The sequence below is a fragment of the Pteropus alecto genome, unplaced genomic scaffold, assembly GCF_000325575.1.
Source record: "Pteropus alecto unplaced genomic scaffold, ASM32557v1 scaffold111, whole genome shotgun sequence".
Classification (NCBI taxonomy): domain Eukaryota; kingdom Metazoa; phylum Chordata; class Mammalia; order Chiroptera; family Pteropodidae; genus Pteropus; species Pteropus alecto.
In genome coordinates this window covers 5,144,613-5,160,011 of record NW_006431915.1, presented here as the reverse complement: position 1 = coordinate 5,160,011, position 15,399 = coordinate 5,144,613, and the positions used below count along the sequence as shown (strand labels likewise).

The window sequence follows — 15,399 nt, the reverse complement described above, 5'->3', positions numbered from 1 at the left end:
GGCCTGATTCAGTCAACATCGGGCTCCACGGAAATATAGCGTGAGTTGTCCCATTGCTGCTAATGCATTGCCAGCACCAGCCTACAAGGTAGCCCTTTACCTCCCATTCTCGCATTTAATTCAAGACAAGAGAGCCTTGAGACAGCCAAACCCTTTCTTAAAGCATTTCACGTAATTTGTAATGGAAATCCTAAACTATAATAAATGGAGAACATTCTGCTTATTTTGTGGGACGGCAAAGCACTTAGCAGATACTTATGACAGCGCCTCCTCAGCACATTTGGCATTAAGTCATTGCACCAGGCGAAGAGTCCAGACTTACTTCCCTAACTGTGTTTTCTCAGTGATGTTGATTAATAAACAACACACGAAAGAAAGATTATCCAGTGAGTCATACAAGGTTTTACTCCTCCTAGAAAATGGTTTTTGAACACTTGAACATATCTGAGTGTATTTTGATCAGATTCTTTTCAATTTTCTTTCTAGCAATATGCATTCTCCCCTGTCTGAATGGCGGTCGCTGTGTGGCCCCTTATCAGTGTGACTGCCCACCTGGATGGACGGGGTCCCGCTGTCATACAGGTAGGCCTTCTTTCATGGTTTGCTTTCTTGGTGACTTGGTTCCATGAAGCCCGAGAGGGTGCAGAGTGAGACTCAGATTCAGAGGTGGCAGTGAAAAAAAAAAGGATCCCCAAGTTTCTCAAGAATTCCTCAGAATGGTCCCTTGAATGGTGGTTGGTCTCCATGCTGATATGTATGGCTGCCTCCTCAAACTCACCTCTAGGGGTCATGTGCCAAAGAGGAACAGTTAGGCTGACTCAGTTGTTAGCCTTCTTCATGTCACCTTTATTTTTCAGAACATAGAGAAAACAGTATGCGGAGGTTCAGAAGAACATTATTTTAATCTCTGTGAAGCTAAATGACAAAATTCATGGTAATACTTAGAAAAAAAACAAGCCTCTAAATAAATACAATTTAAGTTAAAGAGAAAAAAACTCATCAAAGAGATTGTTCCTCATTGGACAAAAGTAACAAACTGTTGTTATTTGATTTGTGACAAACATGCCCCCTTAGCAACCCTTGCCCATCTTGAATATAGCATTTATCCTACTATATTTTGATATCTGTTTATTTGCTTCATTATTGATCTATCCTCACCCTCACTAGAGGACAAGGATGTTTCTTTGCAACCTTTATATTCTCTGTACCTAGCACACTGCCTGTATATGATAGATATTTCAATAAATGTGTAATAAGCCAATCGGTTAAAAATGGCACATTTTTCTGTTTTTAATGTCCTAATTTTTAGGCGGCTGTTAAAAGAATAGAAACGGCTATATTTACGTAGTACTAACTCTAACAGCCCACCATCCCTCTTGTAAACAATATTTATACCACCTCCCCAGTGGAGCAAAATGTAAAGTAGAACAGATTTGCTGACACCAGAGCTTGTCATGAGCTCTAAGGCTGAGGTGACCATATAATTTACCTTTCAAGTAGGACATTTTTCGAGAGTGAAAGAGGCATTATTAATAAGTAAATCAAGGAAATGAGAGAGAAAGGTACTGTCACGGGCAAAATCAAATGTCAGTCACCCTACCAGAGGGTGACTTCATCTTCTTCATCTGCGATTACCAGGGGCAACACTCTTTTTGTTCCTTCTTGCACAGTGTCTCTGGCATCCTACTCTATCCTCACTGTCACCAGCTAGCAAAAGGCCTCTTCACACGCCTCCTGGCACAAATTTCCAAGAATCTTCTTGGGAAGAGGCTCTCCCAGCCTTTGTCTTCCGTTATCTCACGAATTTATACCAACTGTAGCAATGAGTGGGATAGTACATAAATGGCCTGCCAGAGCCTACGAGGTGACCTTCCCATCCTCATTTCCAAAATAACATAATTATGTACTACTTTTGGTATGTTATGCCCTGTTTAAGAACCTAAAGTGGTTGTGTATTTCTTCACATACAGTCCAAATTCTTTTGACTTCCGAGGTGCAGCGTAGACTGGCTTCAGCATACCCGATAACCCTTACTTCCCATCCTGCCAATCACATACTGTCCCTGTGCAGTGATGGCTTCCTCATTGTGCCCCAAGCAGTCCCTCTCCCTCCCTTCCCTTAGCATGTGTTCATGATTTCCCTTTATCCTCTAACTATTCAAACTTTACCCAACTTCAAAGCTCTACCAAAGTATCCCTTATCTCCAAACTTGCTCTACACCACAGGAATCTATTTTCTAACATTCCATTTCTATAGATATTACAATTAGTTAGAACCATGTAGTGTAAAGCTCAGTTGATCTACTTTATTTGTATTTCTTTTAGCTTCTCAGCTCCCTAACTAGAATAAGCTCCTTAATGAGACCGAACCAAAAAGTCTTCCTTGCTTTTTAAACTTGCAGCAGGTACCTCAGTACTTGTTCTACTTGTATAAGTACTAAGCGTATAAAAATATATGAAGCAGGAGCTCTTGCTCTCCAGAATTCAATCTAGGGAAGAAGGAATGCAGAATGCCCTATGGGTACATAACTAGAGGCTAATGGAATTCAATAAAAGGAGCTGTGACAGTAAGAATAGGTAACGAACCAAGTACAGATGGTCAGAAAGGCTTGACAAGCATAGAATCCGTGGAAGAACAAGAGGAGTTACTGAGCGATCATTCATTCTGGCCAAAGGTGTGAAAATATAACACAGGTGTGGTCAGCCAAGTTTACCTGAAGCCATAGAGGGAATGTAGAGGTGTGGCTAGAACTGCCGCTGTAAAGATGGGCAGAGCCAGATTAGGAAACGCATTGCTTTCCAAGTTCGAGATGCTGGGCTGTCTTGTGAGCAACAGAAGCCACTGAAGGGTTTTAAACAAGGAAACCGTGTGGTCAGATTTTCTTTTAGAAAAATGATTTTGGCAGCAGTAAGGGAAATGGCAGAAAGCAAGATTTACAAGAGGGAGACCACGCAGGAAGTTATCAAAGCAGAATTTGCAAGAGGTAATGGAGTCTAGAAAAATGATAAGCAAAAAGAATGGATCTGAGAGAAGTTAGGGAGGTGAATCAATACTACTTGGTTATAGATTTATTATGTACAGGTCTGAGAAGAGTCAAGACTGATAGTTCCAGTTTGGGCCCCTGAGTGGAAGGTGGTGCCACTTACTGAGACAGAGAACCCAAGAGGAGCAGGTTGGAGGTTTAAATAAGGAGTTAAGTGTGGACATGCTGAGTTTGCAGGGCCTGTGGAATCTACAGGGAAGAGGTCTGATAGGCAATTGGATGATGGTTTAGGGTCCCATCTAGATTAAAGATATATCAGAATTAGAGGTATATAAGTCATCATTGGAAAAAATTCATAGAGGAAAAGAATAAGACCGTGCAGAAGATACATAGCACGAGAAAGTGGCCCAGAATGGAACAATGCGGGCATTCATGTTCTAGGGAAAAGTAATATGTTAAACTTGTAGGCAGGGAAGTAAAAGTAATGACTAATTTGTTAGTATGGTCAAGTGCCACTAAGTCATCATGCTCCTGGAAAGAAGCAGTGTGTCTTTTACCCATTAGCAAGCAGAATCTGTGCAGTTAGTTTCAAATTATTGGGTTTTATTTTTGCCATTTTTAATCCTACTTTGTTCCATACATTTTTTATCGCATTGGAGATATGTGCATTCTGTTGGCCTACTCTTAGTCCTGACTCTCCAAGAGAACTCCCGGGGCTAAGACTGGTGTTCGACAACTTGTCCTCTTTCCTCCCACCCTTATCAAGTGCCTGTAACTTGCTGGCATTTTCCCTATTTTTTATGAATGAGTGATTAAAGAAGTAACATTTATTTATATTTCACTAAAGATGAGTTTTTTAGCTGGGGAAGCTTAGCTTTACAATCTATAATGAGGCTGAAATAATGAGACTGAAATGTTTCTCATTTCTAGCTTTTTCTCAACAGGCATTTTATTTTCTTCCTAAAGGGAGTTCTGCTTTCTCTTTGATAAGTTAAACTGTCTGGTGTTGTTAGCTCTATATCAGTTTTAGCATCCTTAGGATTTTTTCTTCCTTCCTTCCTTCCTTCCTTCCTTCCTTCCTTCCATCCTTCCTTCCTTCCTTCCTTCCTTTCTTCCTTCCTTCCTTCCTTTCTTTTCTTCTTTCCTTCTTTCCTTGGAAAACAGTACACTTCTTTCTTTCCTTTCTTTCTTTCTTTCTTTCTTTCTTTCTTTCTTTCTTTCTTTCTTTCTTTCTTTCTTTCTTTCTTTCTTTCTTTCTTTCTTTCTTTCTTAACAAATAGACTCATGCAAATGAAGAGTTTGGTTATGAGACAGTAGATTTCTGAGAAAGATGTCTATATAGTAAACCTTTGGGTGTTCACTCAGGGCTTCATCTGTGGCTCATTCTTAACTCTATTCCAGGTTTTATAATTCCAATTAAAGCTAGTTAAAGTCATGAAATGTGTTTCTTAGCAAACACAAAGGGCTATTGAATCATCTGTTATTTTAGACAACCCATGTGCCTGATTTATTGTCCTAAGGGTTGATGTCTGATGTAATGACTCAGGCACTCACAGTTCATTTCTAGCTCGCTCAAGAGATTTACAGTCTGATTGAGCATATGAAAAATTTATAGTTCAAAACATTATGTATCAAATTGGTTTCATAAAGAAAAAGATTAAAGAAGAGAAGCATCAGTGGACTTGAAGTTATCAGCAAAGATTTCAATACTTAAGTAGAGCTTAACCTGGGACTTAAATATGAAAGTTGACTAGCCTAGAAGAAAAAAGGGAGGTGGTGCCACATAATGAATTGAGGTCAAACAAAGTGGCAGAAACATGTAATGCAGACAGTTTGTGAGGAATGGTGGTGGCTGGAGCAGAAAACAGAGTCAAATCTTATTCTATGTAATATCATGGACATCTTCAGAATTGCTAAGTATTAATTAACTAAATGCATTACTTTTTCTTCCCAGCCGTTTGCCAGTCTCCCTGCTTAAATGGTGGAAAATGCGTAAGACCAAACCGATGCCACTGTCTCTCAGCTTGGACAGGACATGACTGTTCCAGGTAAGAGAACCAAAAACTAACGCTTATAATGTTACATATATAACATAAACGTTATATATATATATAACACATATATAATATATATATTATAAACGTTATATATATAACATATATATAATATATACAATGTTACATATATTACATATATGTTATATATGTAACATTATAAGCGTTATATATACCGTATTTTCTTAATCTATTCATCCATTGATGGACACTTTGGTCATTTACATGTTGTAACTATTGCAAATAATTCTGTAATGGACATGCAGGTACGCACATCTTTTTGAGTTAGTGTTTTCATTTTCTTCAGATAAATACCCAGAAATGGAATTGCTGGATCACGTGGTAGTTCTATACTGTTTTCTATAGTGGCTGCACCAATTTACATTCCCACTAACAATGCACAAGTCTTCCCTTTTCTTCACATCTTGGTCAGTACCTGTTTCTTGTCTTTTTGATAACAGCCATTCTAACATGGGTGAGGTGATAACTCATTGTGGTTTTGATCTGCACTTCCCTAATGATTAGTAATGCTGAGCATTTTTTCATGTACTTGTTGGCCTTCTCTGTGTCTTCTCTGGAAAAAATGCCTATTTAGATCCTCTACCCATTTTTTGATCAGAATTTTTGTTTTTTGGTTGTTGCATTGTGTGAGTTCTTCATATATTTTAGATATTAACTCCTTATTAAATATATGATTTGCAAACATTTTCTCCCATTCAGTAGGTTGCTTTTTCATTTTGTTGTTGGTTTCTTTTGCTCTGCAAAAGCTTTTTGGTTTGATGTAGTACCACTTATTGATTTTTGCTTGTCTTGCCTTTGCATTTGGTTTCAAATCCAAAAAAAACATGCCAAGATTAATGTCAAGATTGAGATTACTGCATATGTTTTCTTCTAGGAGTTTTATGGTTTCAGGTTTTACATTCAAGTCTTTAATTCATTTTTAGTTAATTTCTGTGTGTAGTATAATATAGTGGTCCAGTTTCATTTATTTACACATAGCTATTCAGTTTTCCCAACACCATTTATTGAAGAAACTATCCTTTTTCCATTGTATATTCTTGGCTCCTTTGTTGTAAATTAGTTGGGTTTATTTCTGGGCTCTCTATTCTGTTTCATTGATCTATGTGTCTGTTTTATTGCCAATACTGTACTGTTTTGATTACTATAGCTTTGTAATATAGTTTGAAATCAGGGAACATGATGCCAATATCAAAATACTGTCCTCACAAATATTGCGATTTCAAAATATTACCAGCTCTATTCTAAGACTTTCAATATACATCATTGTATTATGTCAGTTAGATTTGTATAATATACATTTACTTCCCTTTATAAGAATCATTTAAAAAAAGGATATTTCCATATTCATTTTAAAAAATAGGAAATTCAGGTAACTGAAAACCACTCATTTTTTTATTTCCTTTTATTTTGATTGGAATGTCAAAGTCAATCTGCAAAGACAAAAATCTATTTAAATACAAACTTAATTAACAAAAATTCCGTCTTGTGCCAGTGAATTTCCTCATCTCATCTCAAGTGTATGCCATCTCTGCAAAGAGAGAAAAATAAACTGAACCCCAAAGAGCAAACTTGGATTGCACAATTATATGTAGAAGCTTCCAGGATAAAGGTGATAATTTTACCTGAGAGTAACGTTGAAAGAATATTAAAAAAATGAGAGTCAAACTGGAATGAATTTCTGGGGAAAATGAGAGAAAAGAAGAGAGAAAGAAGAAAAAAATAAAAGATGAAAGGAATGACAGCGACTCAAAAAGGAACAGGAAATATGTATAACATTCTTATGATTTTAGTCTTTATATTTCAACTCCTTCAAACAGATAAGAAAAGGAAATCCAGAGTTTATGTGGTTCCTTAACATCAAAGTACTTTTAAAGGAGTCTTTCTTGATAAGGTGAAGGCTTAGCTTATGTGAAAACACTGTCTAATAAAGAACAAAATCTGCATTTTCATGCAAAAGCTTGATAAAGGAATCAAAACACTGTGGCACAGAATTAAGCTGAGACATGTATTCCACATTCAAGAAAAAGTCAGCTTCAAGCCAGCACCCCGTGGGCAGCACTCTCCTCCCCTCTACTCCCTACCCCCACTTACTATCATCCATTTTTCTAAAAGACTCATATTAGTTATGACCCTCTTATTGCAACTCTAACTAGCTTAAGCAAACAAAGGAATTTATCACAATAGAGGGACCTTTTATGGAACCCAAATACATGAAATGGCTGAGCATCGTGAGGACCAGACTGAGGACTTGAAAACCACCTAAAGCTTCCCTACCTCCTGTCTCACCTTCTCTCTCCAGCATCCTTCCCATCCTCTCTCTGGTTTTCTCTGCTGTTCAGTTCACATGGAAAGACAGAACTACTTCCAGCTCTCACATTTTACACGTCTTACTACAGTATCCACATAGATAGTGTACTGACCCGGTTTAAAAATCCAGGAGAAGAATGGACTAGTCCAGATGAATTCAAGGGCCCACCATGGGTCAGTCAACTGTGGTCCTGGGTTAAGTTATGTTGTACTAACATGAAGCATCATTTTGTCAAAACCTTTACCATACCTTTGGGTGAAGGGGTGAAGAGCCTGGCAATGCCCAGAATAAAGAAGGCTGAGATAAAATTCCCTAAAATGAGAGGAGGAGAAAGCTTTTATAAGAAATCAAAAAAATAAATGTTTTTTACCGACAGTTTTATTTCCTTCTCTCCCATGAGGTTGAGTGCCTTAAAGATTGTGTCCCTCGTACTTAGCACAGGCACAAAAATCGATGCTCAATAAATACTTGTTGACGGAGCAATTTTCAGGCATCTGTGATAGCTGGTAGAGAAATATTCTGTGACCTTCATTAAATCTCTCAACCTGTAACCCTCTCTACTGATGAGTAAGACTGACCCGGTATCATTCCCAAGTAGTTCAATCCCTAAGAAAGAGATTGTGTTTCCTCTGATCTCTATGTGCCTTGTCAGAAAATTGATCCTAAACAAAAGCCATAAATAAAAACCACAGACTAGTAATGCTGTAAGAGACCTTCAGGTTCATGAAGTGCAAACCCCTCATTGTTTACAGGTGAGAGGATTATCAGATAGAAGACTAGTGACAGAACCAGGACTAAAACTCAGGTCTGCTAATTCTCAGTCTTTTCATAAATTAGCACCTGTTATCCATGCCCTTTAGTTCTCTCTAGGAATGACTCCCATCCGTACAGACAACGCCGTGGATAATACTCAGGTATCTGAGACTTTCAGTTCTGTTTTAATCAGCCCCCAAAACAGCTCCTACCTCTTCAGTTCAGTCTTTTCTGTTGAATCTCTTTGTTTTTTGTTCCAGGAAAAGGAGGACTGGGTTTTAACCACTGCACAACCAATCAGCTCTCCTAAAAGCAGAATCATCTCTTCCTGGCATAGTCCTGGGCATCCTGGAACTAACGCAAAGAAATTCCAACACGGTGCTGGGTCTCATTTTGTTTAGTTAACTTTTTATTTGGGGTTTACCTTTTTATTTTGTATTATATTTTGTTATTACTTGTGACATACTTTCTTACATGTTTTCATTTTTAAATATGCCTGTATTTTCTATATAAAATATATATTAAATAGATGCTGCTCCACTCTCACAAAATGTACATATGCTACTGTCTATTGGGAAAGTTCCTGGTACACATTTTTATTCAGTTACTTAAAATGATCTTTCAATTAAAATATATTTTGCTATGAAATAATATCTTGCTGGATAGTGCCATTTTGTGAGGTGACCATGGAATAAAGAAGAAGGTTAATGATTTTTCACTTATGCTACTGGCACAATACAGGATCACACCTAGTGTACTAAGAAATTACAGTAAAGGAGACCCTTTCATTCTAGTTCCATCTTCTTTACAATCTGTGTAAAAATAAAGGTTTCCTTTTATTTAACCAGAGGATAACTATTGGACCTACCACTCTCCACACGAAATGCTGTCTGGGTGTGGAGAGCAGGCTGGCTAATTCCTTTCCCAACATTTGGAAAGCCATAGGCATCAACTTAGTGGATGGGGGCGGGACACATAATGACTATGGTTCACAAAATAAAGTGCTCCCCTTCCTTCTCACATATGCAATAAAAAAATGCAAGAACTGGAAGATTATCAGAGAGCCCTTTCTAGGTCATAACCCTATCACTCACTACTTTGGGAGAAAGGAGATAGGAATAGGAGGATAGAGAAAGGGAAGGAAAAAGGCAGATGAGAAAAGTTCTCCAGAATTCTGTTCCTGGTCCCACCTGCACAAAAGAATTGAGTCTGCCCAAGGCAGAGCTGAGTTGCCCCTTAGTCTCCACTGTTTTACTTAACTCCAATACTATACTTCTACCAAGATAAACACTTCCCTGGACTTCTGGAAAAGAAAGCCAAATACTAGATTTTGTTTAAAATAGGAAAATCACAATTAATTCATCTTCGTCCTCTGGGAGAACTACACCCACATAGGACACAGGGTGCATTGTAACACTGTGAAGAAATGAAGGAATGACGAAAAAGATCTTGATTGTCCTACTGATTCTCTTTACTGCCCTGTATTTCCCTCAGCTATTGACTCCTCCTCTTTCTCTCTGCTGACATTCACTCTCTTGACCAGTCTTACATGCTTATGAGTATACCTTTTTAGTTTATTTATATCCCATCAACTTCCAAACTGTGTTTATCTTTGTCATTTATAATCATAAAACTATAAAATAAATCTCGAAATCTAAGTAACAAAAAGAAAGAAGGTACCGGAAAATTTAAGTTCAGGAAAGCTACTGCAATTGAAAACAAAACTCAGTTCCGAAAGTGTACCTACTAAGTAGAATTCATATTGGGTTACTCTGAACAGATTAAAAGATCTGTATTTCACAATAAGTCAAATTAGTTGAATTATGCAGATAGTGTAAGGAAGTAAAGCACCATCCAAGTGAGGTTTGCAAATGATATGAGGGTCTACAGATCTAGAAGTGTGAGTCTCAGAACAATAATACTAAAGAATGTTGAAGAATGTTATTTTTTAATTTTTAGTACAGATATATTCACAGTGAATTCTTAAATTTTCAAAATAGAAGTAAGGGTGTTTGTCCAACATATTCAAACCAACTATAATCAGTGATACTGTGAACCATTAAATGCTTTCCTTTAAATTAGAAGCAAAGCAAACAGTATATTCTCATTGATCTTAAACATCATTCTGTGAGTTCCAGTCAAAGCCATAGCACAGAAATCTATAAAATAAATCAAGGGTATAAACATGAGAAAATTAAGAGTCACAATTTTCATTTTGGCCAAAGATACAATGAAATACCTTGTAAGATGAAAACCCAAAGACATAAAAATCCATTGGAATCTGTGAATTTTGTAACCATCCAATTTATGTAATAAATATACAGAAACAAAGAGCTTTCCTGCATGTCATTTATAAATAGAAAATATAGTGAAAAAATCGTATTCACAATATCAGTAATATATGCATGTATGCATATATATTACATACATAGATATACATGTATATGTATTACATAAATAAAAATGATGTCACAAGGAAGAACATCATGAAATTACACCTATAAACATTTTTAAATGCTCAAATAATGAGAAGCATTCCATTTCCTGGATAAGAAGACAAGATGTCTTAAAGATGTTGATTTTTCTCAAATAAATTATAGTCATAATGTAATTCCAATCCTACATGCCATATTGGATTTTATTTGGGGGAGGGGGCGCTGAGAGTATGACCAAATTATGTATTCTAATGTTCATTAAGAAAAAAAAGGAAAATTAAAATACTTTAAAGAAAAATAATGAAAAGGACCACCTTTACTAAAAATAAAAAAAGCTGTAGAAATTAAAATAGTGTATGATGGATCAAGAATCACAAAAGCATCGATAGGATAGCCTATACATATAAATTCAAATATTCTATTTAAAAACTCATAAATGAACAAGAAAACATCAATAATCAATGGAAATATTAAAAAGAAGTATTGAGTGACTGGCATTAGATAAATGGTAACAATTTGAAAATCATTTAATTTGTATTTTTATCATGTAACAAAAATAAATTCAAAGTGGATTGGAGAGTTAAATATCAATATTAAAACCATAAAAATGTTTTTTTTAGAATTTCCTAGAATTTGACGGCTTAAAAAACCTTCTAAACCTAGAAGTTATAGAAAAATCATAGTAGAAAGTCTAGATGTCATTAAAAAATCGTAATCAAAATGTAAAGACACATTTTCATGATGGACCAAGGAATAATGTTTTATTATAATGTCTTTATTATGTAAATTGAAAAACATTTATGTAACTCAAAAAGACAACTCGCCAAAGAAATACAATAAATTCATATGCATATGAAAAAAATGTTTAACCTCACCAATACAGTATGCAAATTCAAACAGTGAGAAGCCATTTTGTTTATCAAATTAGCCATGATTTATTTTAATGCTAATGAACAATGCTGGCAAATGTGGGATGAAATGAAAAATTTTATACATCATAAGCGAAATGTAAATTGGTATATTAACTTTAATAAAGTTCATCCAAGTATTATTATTAATGAAAAAAAGGTGGACATGGATGAAAGGTCCAACTATGAGAACTCTAAACTATGCTACCTTAAGCACATTTTGGAATCACAGTATGTAGCCTTCAGAGATAATACATTAACATAGAAAATGCATATGTGTAAGGTTAAATGAGGGAAAAAACAAGGGATAAAAGTTTCTATACATATATGGTTAATCTACAAAAATAATGTGCAATGAAGATGAGAAGGTAAAATGCCCAAGGTCACGGAATTATAAATGTTACAACTTGAATTAAAACTCAGTTATGTCTAGCCTCAAATGTCTGCTTTTTTCATGATATTCAAACACTACTTCTTAACTTTGGGATATCCATGTGGCAAACATAAACTAGTTAACAGTAGAAAAAAACAAATTCGACATTATATGACAGTCAATTGAAAATGGTTTTTGCCACAAAAATGAAAATGTTGTCCATCCATAGGAGAGTTACTCCTACCCTATATCATAGGAATGTCAAGTACTAAAAGCCATATGATCATTTCAATACATGCAGGAAAAGCTTTCAAAAAAATTTAAAATCTATTCTTAATAAAATCTCTAAAACTCAGACTCAGAAGATACGTCTTTACTTTAGTAAGGCTTTTCCTTTTCAAGCTAATACTCATCATGCCTAATGCTCTGTTGTAAGAACCAGTAGCTGATTAGAAAATCAACTGAAGACAGTGGATTAGGGTGTACTATGGCCAAATAAATTTTAAGTTCCTGTGGCTTCTCAAAAAAGACAAAGGATGTAGCAAAACCAAACATGGTCAGAAGGTGATCACGTTTTCTGTCTATAAAACAAAGACTGATATTAACCTAGGGAACTTTGAAAACCTTCTAAGTGAAAGAAACCAAACACAAGAGACCACATATTATATGATTCCATTCATATGAAATGCCCAGAATAAGCAAGTCTACAGGGACAAAAGATGAAGAGGAAGAATGAGTAGTAATTGCTAATGGTTACAGGATTGCTTTTTGGCCTGAAGAAATGTTCTGCAATTAGATAATGATGATAGTTGTACAACTTTGTAACTACGAAAAACGACTGAATTGTACACTTTAAAATAATTTTTAAATAAAAATTTTAAGGACTCACAAAAGAAACAAATATATGGAAACTCCTAAAATGTGGAAACTCCTCTAACAAGTCAAAAATTAACATAAACAATATTAAAACCAAGCAAAAACATACATGACGAAATAATATTCTAAAACACTATGATTTAATAGATAGCCCTAAGAAAATATTTTGTTTTGGGCAGAGATATGAACAAGCAACTCACTAAAAAAGAAATATAGATAGAAATGAGCAGTTTAATTACAAAAGAAATGCAAAATAAAATGATGTAAATTTTCACCTACCAAATCAGCAAAGGTTTAGTTCTAGTGGTTGTAGGGTTTGTTTTTAGGATAATAAGCAATTGGCTATTAGATGAAATCCTTGTCTTGAACTTCTGTAGGGAATTTAAACTAGTACAACTTTTCTTCAAAACAATTGGCAACATACATCAAAAACTTTTAAAATACGCATGCATACCTTTCACTTTTATAATTCCTTGCCTGAGAAGCAATCCTGTTAAAAAAAATATGACTTAGGGGGAAATATTTATGCACAAAGATAATTTTCACAACATTTGTAATATTAAAAGTCAGCAACAACTTACATGACTAAAAATCCTGGAATTGGTTATGGAATTCATAGTATACCTATAGGATTAAATATTATAAAGCCATTAAATATTACATTTACAAAGAATTTAAAGTACATAAAAAATCATAGCAAAATGTTCAGTGGAAAACAGTTTATAAAATGTATTTACAGTGTGTTCTCAATTGCCTAGAAAACGCATATTGCAATATGACTAGAGATTTGCTAAACTTTGTTAATAATAATTTCCCTAAGACATGGGACTATGGGTGATTTTTATCTCATCCAAATTTTCCTTTTATTTCTGACTTATTTTCAATGAAAATATATTACTTTCATATTCATAAATGTACTTTTATATTCATAAAAAGTAATCTTTAATTCATTAAAGGTAATTGAAGTAAAAGCCTCATTTAATGCATATATCATCTTTCTGTTTAATCTGGCGTCTGAGTTGGCATGTATTGTATAAATTTAAGCTCTTGCCTATATATAGTTTTGTTTACTCCTTCAAGAATCTTTAGAGAAGACTTCAAATCAAGATATATATTAATTCAATGTAAAAATGGAAGCTGTTACCAAGAGGAAATATCAATAAATTTGAGCCACTTAATATACACAGGAGGAAAATATTTGCTGATAATCAAATTAAGGAACTTAATTATTGAAACCATCAATGTATTTTGACATTTTATCCTTATGCTTTATACTGCAGGTGAACCTCAAAGACGGACACTTACAATATCTCAAATTTACCAGCCAGGTTACGTCAGAATTACTTTCATATGCTTCCTTAACAACCAAAATAGCAACAGCAATACTCTTTTTATTTAAGAGATTATAGCTAATTACTCATGATTCCTTACTAACATTGACCATAAGGTAGTGACAACTTCAGATCTTTATTTTTTTCCCTAATTATTTTACAAAACAGCCCTTCAAGGTAACCTGGGCCGAAAGTGTAGACTTGAATGGAACCCGAAAAAAATGAGACTGTTTAGAAAAGAATAAAAAGCTGCAAACATATTATAAGGGCTGCGTGTCTTTAGCTGTTACTGTATTTGCTTGTTCCTAGCTGTAGTAACTAGCCAGCAAAGCCACTTAAAATGTGATCTTCGGTGGAATATTTCTGGGCTGTTCAGCTTTGCGATTAAAGCCAATTTACTCTAAGGAGACACACAATAAAACCTAGTCTGTTTGGGTGTTTGTATGAGACTGCAGTCCTCTTCAGAGGAAATGGTATCACGCCCACTCCTCATAGAAACCAGTTCTAGTGTATTCACTCCACCCTCATAAGTCCTGACCTGTCTAATTACCCACCCAATCCTCACCCTTCTGAATCATTAAGATTCCTGCTTTCATTGTGTCCACTGGATCTTTTACTTTCCCGGCAGAGTGCTCAAGCTAGCTGATGCTTCTGTAAGTTAAAAAGTGTAACTGATCAGCAGGTATAACAAAGAATGCAAAATGACAAACTAGAAAAACCTAAAAGAATGGATTAAGGTGAAGACCACACACACACAAAAAAAGAGCAAAAACTACCTGCATGCATTTCTCAATAACACTACATTCTTTAAAAGAATCTGGATCTTTTCTTGAGAATCTTTGAACCGTAGAGTCAAAGGAGAAATAGCTTCAGACTCTTTTTTGCACACCTTATAGTTTGTATTCTGCTTTGTAATTTATTTTTATTTTTTAAGTTTATTGGGGTAACATTGCTTAATACAATTATATAATTTTCAGATGGACATTATCATTTGACATCTGTATATTCTACTGTGTTTACCACCCAAAGTCCAGTTTCCTTCAGCTACCATATATTTGATCCCCTTTACCCACTTCACCCTCCCCCTAACCCTCTATATTTGACTTCCTTTACCCCGTCTATCTCCCCCTCCTCCTTTATCCCACTAGGAACCACTACTGTATGTTCTCCTACATTGTCTCAAAGTTATGAGAATTGAAAGATATGTGGGCGCCTAAATTTTATCAAGGCCAAATAAATGTTGATGTCCCTCCAAGTTCTGCTCAGCCCTTCTCCAACCTGTCTCAACTAGTTCTGCAAAACTTCCTCTTTACACTTAAGAAAACTGAGGTACAAATAGGCAACACCTACGAGATCT

The 15,399-nt window shown here is 35.3% G+C and overlaps 1 protein-coding gene across 1 annotated transcript in view; it reads left to right on the top strand.

Moving 5' to 3' along the window:
- The window catches only part of SVEP1 (sushi, von Willebrand factor type A, EGF and pentraxin domain containing 1), a gene marked incomplete at its 5' end in the record, with an annotated part of 145,705 nt that extends 137,040 nt beyond the window's left edge, over positions 1-8,665 (top strand). The window contains 3 exons of the mRNA XM_025041263.1: positions 487-582; positions 4,938-5,031; positions 8,380-8,665. Of these exons, the coding sequence (XP_024897031.1) occupies positions 487-582; positions 4,938-5,031; positions 8,380-8,401 (212 nt within the window). The remainder of the gene's footprint in view (positions 1-486; positions 583-4,937; positions 5,032-8,379) is intronic.
- Between the last annotated feature and the right edge of the window lie 6,734 nt (positions 8,666-15,399).